The sequence below is a fragment of the Oncorhynchus kisutch genome, linkage group LG15 (genome assembly GCF_002021735.2).
Source record: "Oncorhynchus kisutch isolate 150728-3 linkage group LG15, Okis_V2, whole genome shotgun sequence".
In the NCBI taxonomy this organism is placed as follows: Eukaryota; Metazoa; Chordata; class Actinopteri; order Salmoniformes; family Salmonidae; genus Oncorhynchus; species Oncorhynchus kisutch.
The window spans coordinates 65393655-65413297 of record NC_034188.2 but is presented as its reverse complement, the minus strand read 5'-3'; the positions used below and the strand labels follow the sequence as shown (position 1 = coordinate 65413297).

Sequence of the window (19643 nt, the reverse complement as noted above, 5' to 3'; positions counted from 1 at the left end):
TTAACAGGTGGTGTTTCTAGCCTGGAGCCCTGTAGCACCATGAGCAGCACTGTCGTCTTGGTTTCCTAATGGAGGGTCATTAACCTTTAGATTACAGTTAGAATTAACACCTAGGATTAATCATGCTGACCTTTCATTTTGGTTTTATTCTACCATCCAATGGTCTAACTCTTCCAAGCATATCCTCTCTCCAGCACTTTCTACTTCTGTTATGTCTCTCCCACATTACATGTCTGTTGGCACAATCATGTTTGATGGGTAAATTGCACATAATCCCGGTTATGCAGGCAAGGACTGGGGAGGTCGAGGTGAGGGAGAGGGGATGGGATTGAAGAAGAGAGAGGAGAAGGAGACAAGGGGTTATGCCTTTGTGTTCTGTTTTTTCCCCCACTCCCTCTCCAACAGACCAGGCTTTGGCAGGCGGGCTAAATAAAGGTTGTAGGAAAGAAGTTGGATGAGGCAGATGAAACAAGAATACATTGTGAAACCTGAGTGTGTGTCGGAGTATGTGAGAAAGGCAACAGATGTGCGCAGCATAGTAAATGTACTGTAAATGGTTTGTGAGCATATGGACAGGTATGAGTATACTATATTGTGTGTGTGTGTTCCCAGGTTGTTGTATATGCAGTCTGTCTGTGGGAGGATATGATTCACCACATTCTCTTTCATGCTTTAGCTCGGATATTTCATCAGGGATGCAAACTCTTAAACTGCACAACACCAACATTAGCATCTCCTCCTTATCACCAACCTGCTGCTTCTGCTGGGCTCAGCTAACTAAATGCAAGCTCACATAACAGCTCTCTGCCCCTCAGTTCACTCAATTTTCTCAACGGCTATATTCAGATGTTATGTGGGAGTGCCATTCAGCTATCTCGATAGATTCAACTGTCAGGAGATCGAGCAATGAGCAACACTCTTATTGATCAGTAGACCGAGCATTGTGCCAAACATGAGTCATATTTTTTCAAAGGGTCAGTTTTTGTTGACCTCTTGTTTGTGTGCCACAGTGGAGATATGCAGGTTAAGCTTCCCACAAATCCCTGCTTCTAGCGTTACTCTCATAGATGAATTATTTAGTTCCTGTTGATTTATCTCTACCACTGCTTTCTATTTGTTAGCCAGAGCTCCTGCCAGGTTCATCTGTTTATTAACTATTCAGTTGAACCTTGTTGTCCTAACCATCACCCCCATTTTGCCCTTATTTGACCCTTCCGCCAGGCTTTCAACTCAGAGACAGACAACTTCAAGCTGCTGTACGGGGGCCACCAGTACCACGCCAGCTGTGCCAATTTTTGGATTAACTGCGTGGAGCCCAAACCACCGGGCCTCATTCTGCCCGACCTGCTCTGAGCGCTGGACACCATTGCCATGGCAACAGGCGCTGGGTAATCAACACCGACGAGGTTCAGCAGCCGGGTTCTCCCTGCACACCGCACAGCCTCTCACCTTGGGCTGCGAGTGCAGAGATCAGAGCGAGAGAGACCTCAGAAGTCACTGGAATTCTCTTATTTATTAGCCTTCTATTCTCTCCTTTTCCTTCTCTCTCTGAGGGAGTCTCCATGCTCTTTGCAGTGGTGAAGAAGTGCAAATCTGCTAGTTTGTACAAATTCAAGGCTTGACACAGTAAAGCCTATTCTGTATCATAATGTATTGTAAAATTGTACTTTATTAATGGTGTCATTGTTACTTTTTTCCTTTGTTTGGTCTCATACAGTATAATGCAATATAAGTTACAGGAAGCCTTTGATGTTTGACTTCTCTGGCAGGCTTGATTTATTTCGGCAAACAGTATTCAGATAGTTAACCAATGTTGTGCTATGTTAACCCAATGGAGGTCTAGTCCCTATGTCAGCAGGAGAAAATGTGGACAGTTATATGAATATGGTTGTGGGTCTCTTAACACTTTCTGTAATGCACTCTTTCTGTTCTCAACAAGTCCATACCAAACTATTAAAACTGCAATATACTAACATTGAAGACTGAAAGAACTTGGAGACAAACTGAGATGTAAAGCTATCTGTTGTTTCCCTTGATGTCACTTGTATTATTACACTGCTGGTACTGAATCACTTTGACGGTTGGGTCTCTAAAAGCATAGTCCATTGCTGTTAACATTTTAATTTATATTTACCATTTTAAGTATGTGTGACATTGACTGCTTTTTAATGTCTTTGTATTGTTGGATAGGGACTGCTTTATCTAAATTAATGGTAATGTGCTGTTTTGAACATTTTTGTGACATTGGGACTTGAAAGGGAGTCTTAACTCTTAAAGATTGTTGGCTGTAGGTTTTGTTTTTCTGTCTTGCTGTGCCAGTGTATATATACTCGCACTGATGATGGGGATGTGATGATATTTATATAAATAATACATTGATGCATAAAGTCAATACTTTTCATGGTCATTGATCAATTAATGTATTACCTGGAAGCCTATTACCATACTAATCAATTTACAGAGTATTACACAATTCGGCCGAATTGTTTTTCGTTTCTAATCTTTTCTGATATAATTGAGAAGGTTGGTTTGAATGTCAACATGAATCCTGAAGGCATTCTTTTGTCCCAATATCATCAGTCGTTTAATCTGGACCAATTATGTTCAGAGTCTATTGCAGCAATATATAAGCAGTACTTCTCCTAAAATGCCAAATGGATTGAGATTCTCACCTTTTCTATTTCACTCAGTAGCATGCTTTTTCTGAGACCAGAGAGACTTCATCTCTATCACTTTGTGACCAAATGAAATACACTGCTCAAAAAATTATGGGAACACTAAAATAACACATCCTAGATCTGAATGAAATATTCTTATTAAATACTTTTTTCTTTACATAGTTGAATGTGCTGACAACAAAATCACACAAAAATTATCAATGGAAATCAAATTTGTCAACCCATGGAGGTCTGGATTTGGAGTCACACTCAAAATTAAATTGGAAAACCACATTACAGGCTGATCCAACTTTGATGTAATGTCCTTAAAACAAGTCAAAATGAGGCTCAGTAGTGTGTGTGGTCTCCACGTGCCTGTATGACCTCCCTACAACGCCTGGCCATGCTCCTGATGAGGTGGCGGATGGTCTCCTGAGGGATCTCCTCCCAGACCTGGACTAAAGCATCCGCCAACTCCTGGACAGTCTGTGGTGCAACGTGGCGTTGGTGGATGGAGCGAGACATGATGTCCCAGATGTGCTCAATTGGATTCAGGTCTGGGGAACGGCGGGCCAGTCCATAGCATCAATGCCTTCCTCTTGCAGGAACTGCTGACACACTCCAGCCACATGAGGTCTAGCATTGTCTTGCATTAGGAGGAACCCAGGGCCAACCGCACCAGCATATGGTCTCACAAGGGGTCTGAGGATCTCATCTCGGTACCTAATGGCAGTCAAGCTACCTCTGGCGAGCACATGGAGGGCTGTGCGGCCCCCCAAAGAAATGCCACCCCATACCATGACTGACCCACCGCCAAACCGGTCATGCTGGAGGATGTTGCAGGCAGCAGAACGTTCTCCACGGCGTCTCCAGACTCTGTCACATGTGCTCAGTGTGAACCTGCTTTCATCTGTGAAGAGCACATGGCGCCAGTGGCGAATTTGCCAATCTTGGTGTTCTCTGGCAAATGGCAAACGTCCTGCACGGTGTTGGGCTGTAAGCACAACCCCCACCTGTGGACGTTGGGCCCTCATACCACCCTCATGGAGTCTGTTTCTGACCGTTTGAGCAAACACATGCACATTTGTGGCCTGCTGGAGGTCATTTTGCAGGGCTCTGGCAGTGCTCCTCCTTGCACAAAGGCGGAGTTAGCGGTCCTGCTGCTGGGTTGTTGCCCTCCTACAGCCTCCTCCACGTCTCCTGATGTACTGGCCTGTCTCCTGGTAGCGCCTCCATGCTCTGGACACTACGCTGACAGACACAGCAAACCTTCTTGCCACAGTTCGCATTGATGTGCCATCCTGGATGAGCTGCACTACCTGAGCCACTTGTGTGGGATGTAGACTCCGTCTCATGCTACCACTAGAGTGAAAGCACCGCCAGCATTCAAAAGTGACCAAAACATCAGCCAGGAAGCATAGGAACTGAGAAGTGGTCTGTGGTCACCACCTACAGAACCACTCCTTTATTGGGGGTGTCTTGCTAATTGCCTATCATTTCCACCTGTTGTCTATTCCATTTGCACAACAGCATGTGAAATTTATTGTCAATCAGTGTTGCTTCCTAAGTGGACAGTTTGATTTCACAGAAGTGTGATTGACTTGGAGTTACATTGTGTTGTTTAAGTGTTCCCTTTATTTTTTTGAGCAGTGTACATTATCATCAGACAAGCCTGCTGGGCCATTGCTGGAGGACAGCGCGCTAAAACAATCAAATGAAAAAAGATGCCTACAGTGGCACCATGCATGGAACCAGTCTCATTATCATTCTGTCTCGTGTGTCCAGGACAGGTGTGTGTGTGTGTTCTCCAACATACATTTTATCTCTCACCATTCCCTAATTGAACATCCTGCTGAAAATGAATTCCTCTCTCTGTCGTGTCCTCTACTCACTGTGAGCTGTTGGATTACAGAAAATTACAAATCAATTATTGAATAATAAGGCTGTGTAAATTTGAAATGCATATCCACCCGTCTCTCCCCATGTCCTGTCTTCATGCCTAGTATTGTCTGCTGGGCTGTGTCTCAGAGGATCACCTCAGGAGAATGGGAGTGCTACCCTACTGTATTGACTGCTATTCTTCAGCCGCAGGCTCTCTCATATTTTCTTCCCATTGTCAGTCACCTGATATAAATAATTGCCTTTATCGTTAATTCTCTAGTGAGTATTTTTATTACTTTGATGTCCCTAGATTATTTTTTTGTCTTTGTAATCCTATTGGCCATAAAAGCTAGTGTTCACAGCCTAATCTGGGTGAAATTTCAGACTAAACTGTAGTTTTGCAGATGTTCAAAGGCTTGAGGCTTAAAGGGCTCGAGATCTGTGAATATTTTCACTTCAGTGTCCAAGATCTTGTACTTTGAAATGAATGATTTGAAACCCCTGTTCAGTTGACCAAGTCTGGTCAAATATGGGTATTTGAAGAAAGCACTGACAAGATGTGTCATATCTCCTATAGACACTTTTAATTGTTCAGTTTAACTATGACAAGATGGAACTATTAGAATTCCTTACTATGTATTAATCATTCAATTATTATAAATGTTTTCTTTCAAATAGATAGCAGTATTCAGCATCTATGTCCTTTCTATAATCTGAACCAGACAACCCAGTGAGGTCATTCTAAAAGGGAATGGATAGATGAGTGAAAGGCAGTCTCGAAGAGAGGCTAGAATCGCAGTCAAACGCTGACTGATAAAGAATGACTTTATCCAACCCTGCTTAAATTGAATTACTTAGTCTCTCTCTCGATTGAACTTCAATCTTTAACTATATGACTATGGAGAAGGAGCAAGAATTCTGTGATCGGTTCCCGAAACATCCATGATTGTCGATGTACCAAATGTTTTTGGAATGAACACACAGAGAGTGTTTCGTAATGGACAAATATATCAAATCAAATTGTATTTGTCACAGTGCTTTGATGATGCTTGGGCTATTCCTCACCCATCACATTCTGTCTCATTCAATTTCAAATGGACATGAACTCAGTCTATCATTCATACAATACACTCTCTCTCTCTCTTCCACCATTTTTTCCTCCACAATGCCCACTTGCCACAGCAATTGATTACTGTGCCCAAGCATTGATTAAGTGTAAATATTCATCGCTAACAGCACCGTTGCCATTGGTGATGGTTACCAAGGTTACCGTAGTTTTAATTCCCCCCGGTGTGAGGTTCGATTGCTGCTTTAGAAGATCATGTCCCCTTTAGGCAGTCTTCTCTTATGCCATCAATGGTGTGACAAGCGTGATTATTATTTGTCTGAATATTGTGGCTATGCTCTCGTCTGTACCTGGTTATTAAATAGAAAAGCATGATATATACCAGGAAAAAAACAGTATAAGCTGCTTTAATTCAAATGAATTAAAAGACTAAATCGAACCTCACCTGTTATACAGATGTAGGATCTTAATTTGATCACTATTTTGAGAATTTACTTGCACAGCAGGAAATGCAAACTTGTCCTGAAATCAAGGTTTTAAAAGGCTTCTAGAGTTTGTAATTTACACTAACATTTGACACTTGATGTTCCCTAACATAAAATGTATCAACCTCTACAAAAAATATCCATGAATTGTAATGCACATAATTAATTAATTCACATTTCCTGTTGCTGCATGAATATTTTCCTGCTGTAACAAACTGGCTCAAATTAAGATTCTACATCTGTAGTGTTCAGGGCATAAATTCAAGTTCAAGGTTGAAGGAATAGGACGCGTTCCTTCTTTACAGAGAGGCGATGCAACATAACTACTATTACTGCTATGTTAGTGACATGAGAAATATTATTTGCTTGTTCACATCGTTTGCATTTAATCATATTCTAATTTAAAATGGAGGATCTTCTAAGAGACAAATTCGGTGTGGGTGCAACCTTCCAAGCTCTGCAGAGCATAATAATCTGCAGGCAGGCAGGTTGTTGTGAGCTCATTTGCCAGTCACATCTCCTTCCTACAGCCTAATGACATCTCATCCAAGTTCATCACAGCAGTTTGTTCCGCATGGCCCGCACTACGGCACTGTTGCCCAGTCTACTGCCTTTGATGTTCAGGGTGATGGAGATCGCTCTGCTTACTGGTTTCCTGATTAATAGTCATATTCTGCTTCTGCTAATGAAAGATGTGTTTACTCTAGGATGGTTAACTATTCCCTGAGAATCAGAGAGACACACACACACACACACACAGAGAGCGTCAATCCATTGGGGAAAGCAAGCTGGTACAGAAATGTATCACTTGGACCCATCCCTCCTGCATCTTCATCATGCCTGGCCTGTCATCTGATGGAGGCAGTGTCTGGGTGGTTAATGGTGTTTATTGTGTAGCCCATTCTGGAGATCCCTCAGTAGAATGGGCCACAAGACAGTCCCCATCACTGTCTGTCTGGTTCTCTGTGGCCATGCCAAATGAAAATGAATAGAACGTTTCTGTGACATCTGAAGACTTCTGTGGGGGAAATGGTTATGAGTAACATCAATAGTTTGCATCCCAAATCAAATGACACCCTATTCCCCTTCTAGAGCACTACTTGCGAACAGACACCATCGGGCTCTGGTCAAACAAAGTGCACTATATAGGGATAAGGGTGCCATTTGGGATGTAGCCATGGTCTTCTGTTGAAGGGGCCGCTGTACAGAGTACTTTTATATCAACCTCTCTATTAAAGACATTTAAAGTCACAGAAACACAGAGAGCACACGGTTAAGTTGTATATTTTGAAATTAGCCATGAAATTCAATCATGTTTTACAGCAACTTCTTGTTGCTATAGAGAGCCACGTTATAATAATTCCAACCTCACTGTTGGCACAGCTGGATAGCAGGACTTTAACAGGATCTATCAAAAGTGAAAAATGCTGCAATTATTCTAAACTGATTGTCCTGTTAACCTCACTACGTCTTTATTCGCCACTGGTCTGAATAATAAACCTGACAAACAATGTTTCTTACAAGTGAACGTGAGTATCACTATGAATATTACAATGAGTATCTACATGGTCAGTTACAATTAACTGATTAGCTCTCAAACTGATGATGACTTTACCAACACCAAGGATGAATATTGACCAATAATGCATATCAGTCATTTATTTTATTTTGTCATAAATTTCGAACACAAACAGTTACATTAGCTTGTTAATCATTCAATGCCTTAGGGTATGAAACTAAGGGCTCTATTCAATCCGTATCGCGGAAGTTCAGAGTTACAGCGTAATACAAATGTAAAGGCAATGTCCGCAGAGACTGCATTCACGGTAAACGCTGCATAATCGGAAATTACCTTTACATTTCTATTGCACAATCTGTAACGCTTCAGCGATAGATTGAATAGAGCACTAAATTCATGTAAACTTGGCTTTCTGGTTACGCCTGTGACAAGGGCATTGTTCACTTGCTACAGTAATATTAGTATTTTATCTAAAATCTTTTCATGTATAGAGTATAGACTTCTTCCAAACCCCCAAAAATAGGAAGGTTTATCAATGACAGTACACCACTTAAGCCCAGGACTGTCTGGTTGTATTCTTTCTAGGACCTCTTTTCACTTAAACATCAATATGAGGCAAAAAGAGGGAAATAGAAACTGTTTCTCCCAAGTCCCTAACACAGTACTGTCTTCCTCTTAACAGAGGGTGGTGACATTCTAAAACAGCATAATATTGTACAATATTAGTACCAGTACAGTATATTCTGCAATATCATCCCCATTGTAAATAGGGACCTTTAAGTGTATACACTGTATTGATTAAAAATGTGTATACACTAACAGCTTTAAATATTCATTGGGCACCATATATTTTCTTTTCTTGATTTCAAATATCTCCCAAGAGCATAATTCAATTTGTCAAAACATTTCTGTACAGTTTTAAACTGAGAACAGGACTGCTACTAGTTCTCACATTAAAGACAACAGCAAAACTGGCACAAAACTATCACATGACTTTACGTCGGGACTGGACTTCAGTGAGTCACACCGCTGCCTGTCAGAATTGCTGAGTCTAAAGCACCACCTACACCTTCCCAGAATGCTCTTGTTCTTTGGAGTCTGGGGAGTCAAGCTAGACTCCAAAGTCACAGTCTGGGTCTGGCCATTTCAGCTGATCTGGGGTCTGGCTTGGTCGTGGTTCTGTTACTCCTTTGGTCCTGAGGATTCCAGACTTGAGGAGGCCTTGCTCCCTCTCAGAGACAGACAGACGGGGGTTGATGCAGTGTAGTGTAGCATCACCCACCAGTAACCAGTCTGCAATGTAGTGACTGATTACTAAGACTCCCTACATCCCAATGCATTCATTCATTAAGCTTCACAAAGACAGACAGTCACACGCTTCATCTCACTCTGCATCTCTTGCTGGGGGAACATGCATGAGCTGGCAGCCCTGGAGGACTGGAGGGGAGAAGGACTGGGATGCAACAGAGTCGGTCATCCGCCCTGCTCACTTTAATCTCCGTCTCCTTCCCTCCCATTGGCGAGGCCCCAGCTCTCCTCTACAGGCCCCAGTAGGGTGCCAGATTCCTGCGCTCCCGCTCGTAGACGTCAGGTATCACCCCGTAAGGTGTCTGTACCATTTTCACAGAGTTCCTGCCAAACAGCTTCCTTTCGTAGTCGATGAGCTGACGCCAGAAGCCCCCGTTGGGCCGGATGACTGGCCGGCGGGACTTGACCCAAGCGTGGGCCTCGGCCAGAGACACACGGTGGTACTTCATCAGGTAGGCCAGGCACAGGGAGGCTGAGCGGCTCACCCCTGCAGCACAATGCACCAACACGGCCCCCCGCTTTCTCCCCACACTGTGGATCTTATCAGCTATGCTGTCGAAGTACAGGGAGAGGGGGGAGTGGGGCATGTCTGCCAGGGGTACCTTTACATACTCCACGTGGGGCCAGTTGAAGTTGGGCAGCTCGATAGTGGCGTTAACCACGCAGGTGATGCCCTTGGACAGCAGCAGGCTGCGGTTGGACGCCACGTTTCCCCGGCTCAGGAAGAGGTTGGGGGTGATCTGGGCGATGCCCCCTAGCAGACTGCTGTTCTCTGTGAGAAGCCTTGGCACGGCCGTAGGCACCACCGAGCTGTGGTGGTGGTGGTGATGGTGGAAAAAGCTGCCTTGACTGCGGGAACCCATTGTAGAATAGAGTAAGAGTGACAGGAGATTGGTACAGAGAGAGCAGGAGGATGAATAACAGAAAGGTCTTCAGAGGCCTGAGGTCATGTTGGAACAGCAGAACCAGACAGCAGGAGATTTACCTGGAACAACAAAGGCACACATCCCAATTTCAGACCAAATTGGGCATCAGTTTTTTCCATTTAAATATAAAAAATTAAATATTCAACTGGCAAACATACAGGTAACTGCCAAAATAAAGGAAACACCAACATATAGTGTCTTAATAGGGTGTTGTGCACCACGAGCCGCCAGAACAGGTTCAATGCACCTTGACATAGATTCTACAAGTATCTGGAACTCTATTGGAGGGATGCGACACCATTCATCACTTGGTGTTTTGTTGATGATGGAAAAATGCTGTCTCAGGCGCCACTCCAGAATCTCTCATAAGTGTTCAATTGGGTTGAGATCTGGTGACTGAGACGGCCATGGCATATGGTTGACATTTTTATGCTCCTCAAACCATTCAGTGACCATTTGTGCCCTGTGAATGGAGGCATTGTCATCCTATGGGGGCATATCCACGGTAATCAAAATAATGGCCTGCCCAACATGTTTTATACATGACCCTAAGCATGATGGGATGTTAATTTCTTAATTAACTCGGGAACCACACCTGTGTGGAAGCACCTGCTTTCAATACACTTGGTATCCCTCATTTACTCAAATGTTTCCATTATTTTGGAAGTTACCTACACAATTACATCGGATGGTGCCATTAAAGCTATTTGCAATGACTCATCAAATTAGGTATATTGATCTTTTTGGATGACCTTGTGCTGTGACAGAACAGTTCTGTGTATGGCAAATGTTGCGCCAAGTCATCCATCGCTTTTCCAGGAGAGAGAGATGGGTGTGTGGCCTGCAGTGCCAGTACCAGCCAGGGTCTTTTTACCCCCTCAGGGAAGGTATATGGTGGTGGGTCAGTGGCTGCAAAACGCCTCGAAGGCATATATGGAGGGGAGCCAGAGAGCCAGATGCCCCATCACAGCACAGGAGAGGCTAACAAGAACAAACTGAACAACACAGCAAACAAAAAAAATACACTGGGCTGGGGACTTATTCCTGTAACAGTTCACACGGTGGCTTCCAGTAAGTGGAACCAGAATGGTTGTCTGAAATGTGCCAACCTGCTCAATGTGACTCCCTCCCTTCACTGCACTGGAGCTCCAGAGAGACAACACTGTTCCCCTGCACAGTAAGAGCTGTTACTGAAGCTACTGTCTTACGGTGCCAATCTAATGTCTCATTCCTAAGCACCCTCCTTGGACCCACAGCATGCTGAGTCTGTCTCCCCCTTTCTCTCTCTTGTCTCTCCCCGTCTCCCTCTGTCTTCCTGTCCCTCCCTGTCTCCCTATGTCTTCCCCTTTCTCTCCCTATTTCTCCCTGTCTCTCCCTGTCTCCCTATGTCTTCCCCTTTCTCTCCCTGTTTCTCCCTGTCTTCCCCTCTCTCCCAGTCTCTCCCTGTCTCTCCCTTTCTCTCCCTATGTCTCCCTCTGTTTCTCCCTGTCTTCCCCTATGTCTCCCTATGTTTCTCCCTGTCTTCCCCTTTCTCTCCCTGTCTCTCCTTTCTCTCCCTAGGTCTTCCCCTTTCTCTCCCTGTCTCCCTCTGTTTCTCCTCGTCTTCCCCTTTCTCTCCCTGTGTCTCCCTCTGTTTCTCCCTGTCTTCCCCTTTCTCTCCCTGTCTCCCTATGTCTCCCTCTGTTTCTCCCTGTCTCTCCCCGTCTCCCTGTGTCTCTCCCCCTTTCTCTCCCTGTCTCTCACTGTCTTCCTCTGTCTCTCTCTATGTGTCTCCCTGTCTCCCTATGTGTCTCTCCCTATGTCTCTCCCTATGTCTCTCTATGTCTCTCCCGGTCTTCCCCTTTCTCTCCCTGTCTTCCTCTGTCTCTCCCTATGTGTCTCCCTCTGTCTCTCCCGGTCTCTCCCTATGTCTCTCTATGTCTCTCCCGGTCTTCCCCTTTCTCTCCCTGTCTCTCCCTGTCTTCCTCTGTCTCTCCCCGTCTCCCTATGTCTCTCCCTATGTGTCTCCCTCTGTTTCTCCTATGTCTCTCCCGGTATCTCCCTAGGTCTCTCCCAGTCTTCCCCTTTCTCTCCCTATGTCTCTCCCTGTGTCTCCTAATGTCTCTCCAGATGTCTCTCCCTGTCTCCCTATGTCTCTACCCGTCGCTCCCTGTCTCTCCCCATGTCTTCCCCTTTCTCTCCCTGTCTCCCTATATCTCCCCCACCCTATGTCTTCCTGTATTCCTCTGTCTCTCCTTATCTCCTTCTGTCTCCTGTCTCCCTATGTCTTCCTGTCTCCTTCGGCCTTTCTGTCTCCCTCTGTCTTCCTGTCCCTCCCTGTCTCCCTATGGTGTACACATGTGTTATTACTACCTCTGAGGGTTTAGAGCTTGAGGTAGTCACCTCACACAAGTACTTGGGAGTATGGCTAGACGGTGCACTGTCCTTCTCTCAGCACATATCAAAGCTGCAGGCTAAAGTTAAATCTAGACTTGGTTTCCTCTATCGTAATCGCTCCTCTTTCACCCCAGCTGCCAAGCTAACCCTGATTCAAATGGCCATCCTACCCATGCTAGATTACGGAGACATAATTTATAGATTGGCAGGTAAGGGTGCTCTCGAGCGGCTAGATGTTCTTTACCATTCGGCATCAGATTTGCCACCAATGCTCCTTGTAGGACACATCACTGCCCTCTATACTCCTCTGTTAACTGATCATCTCTGTATATACCCACTGGGTTGATGATTATTTATAAAACCCTGTTAGGCCTCACTCCCCCCTATCTGAGATATCTACTGCTGCCCCCATCCTCCACATACAACACCCGTTCTGCCAGTCACATTCTGTTAAAGGTCCCCAAAGCACACATATCCCTGGGTCACTCCTCTTTTCAGTTCGCTGCAGCTAGCGACTGGAACGAGCTGCAACAAACACTCCAACTGGACAGTTTTATCTCAATCTCTTCATTCAAAGACTCAATCATGGACACTCTTACTGACAGTTGTGTCTGCTTTCTGTGATGTATTGTTGTCTCTACCTTCTTGTCCTTTGTGCTGTTGACTGTACCCAATAATGTTTGTACCATGTTTTGTGCTGCTACCATGTGTTGCAACCATGTTGTTGTCATGTTGTGTTGCTGCCTTGCTATGTTGTTGTCGAAGGTCTCTCTTTATATAGAATTGTGTTGTCTCTCTTTTTGTGATGTGTGTTTTGTCCTATATTTATATTGTATTTATTTTTTTAAATTAATCCCAGGCCCGTCCCCACAGGATGCTTTTTGCCTTTTGGTAGGCCGTCATTGTAAATAAGAATTTGTTTTTAACTGACTTGCCTAGTTAAATAAAGGTAAAATAAAATAGAAAATAAAGTCTCCCTATGCCTCCCTACGTCTCTCCCTGTCTTCCTACGTCTCTCCCTGTCTTCCTACATCTCTCCCTGTCTTCCTACGTCTCTCCCTATGTCTCTCCCTGTCTTCCTACGTCTCTCCCTATGTCTCTTCCTACGTCTCTCCCTGTCTTCCTACGTCTCTCTCTGTCTTCCTACGTCTCTCCCTGTCTTCCTATGTCTCTCCCTATGTCTCCCCATGTCTCTCCCTGTCTTCCTACGTCTCTCCCTGTCTTCCTACGTCTCTCCCTGTCTTCCTATGTCTCTCCCTGTCTTCCTATGTCTCTCCCTATGTCTTCCTGTGTCTCCCTATGTCTTCCTGTCTCCCTATGTCTTCCTGTCTCCCTATGTCTTCCTGTCTCCCTATGTCTTCCTGTCTCCCTATGTCTTCCTGTCTCCCTATGTCTTCCTGTCTCCCTATGTCTTCCTGTCTCCCTATGTCTTCCTGTCTCCCTATGTCTTCCTGTCTCCCTATGTCTTCCTGTCTCCCCTCCCTATCTCCCTATGTCTTCCTGTCTCCCTATGTCTTCCTGTCTCCCTATGTCTTCCTGTCTCCCTATGTCTTCCTGTCTCCCTATGTCTTCCGGTCTCCCTCTGACTGGGTTAGCCTCCCTCTTCCTTCCTTTGTTTCTCTCTGCCTCTCTCTGTGTTTCTCTGACTCCCCCTGTTTCTCTCTGACCCTCTCTGTGTCTCTCTGACTCCCCCTGTTTCTCTCTGACCCTCTATATCTCCCTCTGTCTGTCTCTCTCCCCCTGCCTCCATCTACCATATGGACATTAGTCCTCTGGAGGCAGATACACAACACCAGCTCCTCCAGATCTCCTACATACAGATCACATCGCTCCAGTCTCTGATGAGTAGGACCCTTCATCCATCTGCATTTAAATTGAAGTTAGTTATCTGGGGGAGCACAGAGCTTAAGGCACTACTTCACACACTGTTGCACCGTCGTGCGCAATCCCATCCACACCTTGCACACTAGCCGGGGGAGCTGTCTCTCTCCCTCTCTGCCACAGTCTGGTTAACAAGCCACACGGATCAAATCAAACACATTAAATAGGAATTAAATCTGCCGTCTGTGCTGAAAGCACCTGCACACTCCATGTCACCCTCCACCTCAATGTGGTTGTTTTTTTAGGCTCTCTCTGAATGACACACACACACACATATTATAATGCCACTAACCAGGACAGATAGCGCCTGCTGTCTACCAGAGAGCTTAGTTTTAATGGTAGTAACAGGAATATCCTTCTGCTTTAGTGCACAGCACAGGAATGTCATTCTGCCTGGGGGCCGAGGCTGCGTTCCCATCAATGAACCTATATGGCCCAGTTTGAGCAAGTTGTTTGTCTCCCTTATCCCCCTGCCTTCTATCCCTCCCCAGGACTAATACACATCCTGCTATCCTATTCCCCTCCGATGCTAACTGCATAGAAATCTTCTCAGCCCGGTTCCCGAGCTACCATTCACTCTGGCCTGCACCTTGACTGCTCACACATGCAGTGGTTGCCATGGAACACTTAGGTGCAGCTGACCACAATCTTTCTCACAGTTGCCGCTGGTGATAAACCAAAAATACCTGCAGTGACAGCAATACTAGGAGCAGTTTATGACTGTGTATAGACAGATAGTGACTGATTCAAAATGACATTTAATGGGAGAAAGTGGACAGGATATGCCAGAGGTGTCATGCCCATAGGGGGGACAGAGGCACGTGTCCCCTCAGATTTGTCCTCTTCTTTTCATTTATTTTATCTTTATGAACAGAAAAAAAATGTTGCTTCTCTGTAATCCTTCTGTCCAACGAGCAATTGTATGAAGTTGGCTTTAGCTAACCCAGATAGGTTGGGAGATTGGGAACCTTTCAGGCTGTCAATCAAGTTAGAGTAGCTAGCTTGTCTAGCTATCTTATCTGGCATGCCTGCTGGCAAGGCTGGTAGACTTTTGAAGCAATTACTGAATGTACTGAATAAGACTCACATTCCTTTCAATCTTTTACCAGATTTTAGAAGAGATGGAGAGAAGCATAATAAGCACCAGTCAGGAGGATACAAACAGGAGATATGCTGAGATGAGGTATGCTGAGATATGAGGTATGCTTAGATATGCAGAAAAATACATTTTTGACATAGTATGATATGAGTATGTCTCTAGATTGCAGGAAAAAGCTGTTTCAGGTGTTTGAAAAAGCAAAATTATCAAACCACCCCCTCGGCATGCTTACGTACATTGTGTGCCCTCAGATTTTTGGGGTACATGACTCCCCTGGGACATACCACATACACCGACTGGCCTGAGATTAATTTTGTGTGTCTTTAAGGCTAAATTTAGTCCATAGTCAGAATAAAGGCTAACTGTTTTGCTGCAGTGACCCAAGCCCTGTTTATACCTGTGGTTAACATCCGTCCTTTGTCATGGCCTGATCTTGTCTATTTACACTTATAAGATCTCATCACAATCAGATCGAAATGCGTCTTTTAATCATCAACACCTGAAGATCAGGACAAAGGCTGCATGTTAGAACTTGGTAACAAACAGAGCTCATGTGACCAGCGTGAGGCAGTACCTGCCGGCCAAAAACAGCAGGGCAATGGAGGGAATGAAAAAACAGGAAACAAAACTCCTGCCTGGCTCTTCCAAAGTGCTGATGTGCCATGGCACTGGCTTTGCTGACATTCTCTCCCTTCATCCACATGGCTATTTATATCTGGCTTGGCCTGGGCAGAGGGGCTGAGGAGGCAGGGACTGGAGAAGAGGAGGGAAGGAGACTATGCAGGGGCTATCACAGAGATGAGCCTACTATATGTTGGCAAAGAGATGTCTCTCTGTCAATCGAATCTGCTCTGTCGTTTAATTCTCCAGAATAAATATGTCAGCGGAAAATAGAGCTGAGAGAGGGAGCAGCTTGAGACACATTTACAGGACGCTTATACAAGTGGTTAGCACCTTCCACAGTGTTAACACTAATATCTATCTGTCCATCCGCTTTCGAGGCACATCAGGGCCCGTTCTCACCACACGGGCCTGCCATGTGGCTGGTGCTTGACTTTACTTGGCCCCCCCATATCTGCATTGCAAACACACAGCCCATCACTCAGTGCTCGTTTCAGGGCCTGTCAACACAGGGCCCATCACAGATTCTCTGATGCACATCTCGACTCTCTCTCTCTGAATGGGGAGATTTCGCGCAGGTCTGGTTCCACCTCCGACAGCACGAATGGGGAATGTGAGCGACATTGCAGAGAAAATGGAGCCTCGTAAATTGGCTCGTCTCCCACACCAAATGTGGACATTCGAAACCAGATCTGAACTGGACATGTGAAGCTAGCTTAGCAGCTCAATGACAATCACACCCGCCGGACAAGACGTGTTTGAAAACACTGAACATTCCTGAATCAACAAGTGGCTCTGAATGGAACAGAAAGGGATGTAAGCAGCAGTGTGCTGTTTTCCCACAACGCAATCCATATTAATTCACCCTCATAGACAGTGTTCCCACAGAGTTACTCTTTATTCTATCGCTAAATGGGAGCTGTGAGAAACTGTACACCTACCCAGAGCCTTCTATGTACAATAAAGGGCTCTGCACTTATACGTTTAGCTGATTCTGATATTTTTTTAAAGATTATATATTGTTACTTACACCAGATAGATGCATAGAAATGTGTTGTTTCACCGGGTCGGCCATCGATTAGTGAACCTCTTCAGCCTAACTTAAAGTGCTAGATGAGAATCTGGTCTGGTTAGTTATGTATGTTTTCCAGTATATCAGAGATGACACCTCACACTTGAGGTCAGGGTTAGGCTTGGCACCTGTCTGAGCAGAGTACCACCTCCCTGTGACACCATCGACTGGGTGCTGCTCATTCACACCACCAAATTGTCGCCTGTCTGTGGAAGCTGCCGTGTAACTGGCTACACAGGGAGTCCAGCCCTGGGGTTTTAAAGTCCCTCTCTCTCCCAGGTAGAGAAGTGGACCCCAGCCACCTGCAGCACCAGCTCATTTAATGACAGGACATTATAGAGGAGTGACCATAAGATAAGGCTATGTTTAAATGGTGTTGTTTTTTTGCCTATGCTGTTTGATTGGTTCAATGTATATCATTTGATCCCTCTCTCTCTCCCTCTCTCTAGTCGACACAGACACAAAGAATGAACACATCTGTTGGTTGTTGTAGCAAAATATACAGTATAAATGATATGATAGGTATCACTTTATTTATAATGCATTTGCTAACATGGAGAGCCTTTGTTGCTGCCCTATGGCCAGCTGGCACGATGGGAGCGAGTGAGTGAGTATTATACAATCTCCTACTAATCTCCTACTGTCACAGGTATAGTATTACCTGTGATGATCAGACTATGGAATTGTACAGTATTAAAAAAAGAGGTTGGAGATACATGGAAAAGAGGATACTGTATTTCTTATGGAAGGTTGTTTTATTGAGTAGTCTTCTCCTTTACATTCCTTCTACATTCATAGAGTGGAAACCTCAACCTGTTACAGTGTGTTTGTGTACGTGTGCGTGTGTGTACGCGCAAAGTGAATAGGTGTGCGTGTATGCCATGTGTTGAACAGTATTCCAGTAGACAGCAAGAATACAAGGACTTGTGATTTCTGTAATGTCCTGTAAATCACACAGTAGTCTATTTGATTGTAGGGCAAACACATTATTCCCCTTTTAGTCACACACCAAATGAGCAGGATATAATAAAATAACTACAAATTATGCAAATGAATTGCGAATATATATAGAGAGATATAGGCTTGATAACATGTTTTGGTCTCTTGACTAATAGGCTACTGTCAGGCTTTGATAAGCAGTATATCCTACCTTCTCTGTTTCCTATAAGATATTGTAGAAAATCATTCAGAAAGACATGCATAGGCTATGCTTTGCATAATATGTGAGTTTTACATCAAATATTATCTTCACAAGAATAAAACAAAATCTAGATATTTGATCTGTAGGCTAGAATAGAGTATAAAACCAACTTACCAAACCACTTTACTTTGCCTGAGGCGGTGATTTTTCAAGCGCGTTGCTAACACACCACTCCAGGCATGCGGTTGCAGATGATTAAAACTCTGAACATTAGGCAAAGCAGAGAATTCACACAGTCGTAGCCTTGTGGGAAATAAATAGAATATTAATGAATTATTATGTAACAATATCACAAAAATGTCAAAGTGAGCAGAGAGAGAACTCCATGCGAATGAAATGTTTTCAGCCAGCTCTCCAACGTTCGCGCAGCAACTGTGTCGCGCAAGAAAACATTCGGTACTGAAGCAAAAACCTAGGTGGTAGATATGAAGCGCCTCCCCTCTAAACAACGCAGTCGAAGAAGCTGTCAGACAGCTAGAAAGAGATGTTTACACTCACCATCTGATCTCGGACTCGGAGGCATGATTGTGAATTAGGCTACAGTAAGGAAACGTAGAGTTTGGACCACTGAAATACATGCTTTGGTTGTGGGCATAATGCTGAAATGTTATTCTTGTCTGTTGTAAAAACATCAGTTTGTCCATCAGAAATGTCTTCATTGAAATGGGGCAAATGTCCTCACTCAGTCTGATCAACTTTAGGGGGAAAAACAAAATGGCTGGCTAGTTCCAGATGATTGCCTTTGATACAGGCAGAGATAATCTAGTGCAGTGTAACCTGCAATGGATAAGGTACAATAGGTTGGGAGTACCACACATTATTTTTCATGAAATGGTGGTGAAATCTGACTTGCTACTAGGTAGTCTACAGAACTTCACCTACATTGCATCACATAGCTGGTCACATGGGACATCTCTCCAAAAGGAAGTTCTCTTTGAAAACATAGACAGGGCCAACTGCATCTTTTAAAAAATGTCACAGCCACAGGTCAAAGTAGGGCCATGCGTTAAGAGCAACCGAAAGCAATAAAATGTTCTGCCATAATCTTTCATGCCTGTGGCTGCCATAGTTGACCGATGTCTACTAATATAACTGCAAGGAAGCATACTTGAACTTGAAACTTTCCAAACCAAGACACAATGCCAGTGTTTGTTGTTTGTCAGAACAGCCAGTGGCCCTCATGGTCGGAGTTTGAAGGAGTCAAAGAAAACAAAGAGAGAAAAGATTAGAGGAAAACCTGATACCTTTAGCAGGAATCAGATCTTTGATGTCTATGTTATATCCCAAATGGCACCCTATTCCCTACATAGTGCACTCCTTTTGACCAGAGTCCTGTGGGTCCTGGTCAAAAGTAGTGCACTACGTTAGGAAACGGGTGCCATTTGGAATGCACACAACCATAGACATCCCAGTTCTATGAATGCTGTTGGACAGTTACCAAGCCCTTGTGAAGGTCTGGCTGGTCTCATTAGGGGATTGAACGAAAGGCTCAGAGAATGAACACAGGATGGAGAATTCCATGTACTACAGTGTACCGCTTGACCTTATTCT

General features: G+C 44.4%; 2 protein-coding genes across 13 annotated transcripts in view; one reads left to right on the top strand and one right to left on the bottom strand.

The window, feature by feature from the left end:
* Window positions 1–2392, top strand: part of LOC109905706 (synergin gamma) — a 45217-nt gene extending 42825 nt beyond the window's left edge. For 8 of the 11 annotated variants that reach the window (XM_031790835.1, XM_031790830.1, XM_031790833.1 and 5 more), the window contains one exon: window positions 1222–2392. In XM_031790835.1, coding sequence (XP_031646695.1) covers window positions 1222–1353 — 132 coding nt within the window. In that variant the 3' untranslated portion in view covers window positions 1354–2392. The remainder of the gene's footprint in view (window positions 1–1221) is intronic. The other 3 variants (XM_031790834.1, XM_031790838.1, XM_031790837.1) reach the window with 1 other exon arrangement.
* A 5324-nt stretch (window positions 2393–7716) lies between these two features.
* On the bottom strand, window positions 7717–19006 carry LOC109905705 (dual specificity protein phosphatase 14-like). Of its 2 annotated transcripts, XM_020503233.2 has the most exons (3): window positions 18591–19006; window positions 18207–18335; window positions 7717–9901 (listed from the first exon to the last, which is right to left on the bottom strand). In XM_020503233.2, the coding sequence occupies exon 3, from the start codon at window positions 9777–9779 to the stop codon at window positions 9147–9149; it is 633 nt and encodes a 210-aa protein (XP_020358822.1). In that variant the 5' UTR covers window positions 9780–9901; window positions 18207–18335; window positions 18591–19006; the 3' UTR covers window positions 7717–9146. The 2 variants fall into 2 exon arrangements, with proteins under 2 accessions (XP_020358822.1, XP_020358821.1); XM_020503232.2 differs by lacking the exon at window positions 18591–19006 and having other exon boundaries at window positions 18207–18510.
* Window positions 19007–19643: the final 637 nt, after the last annotated feature.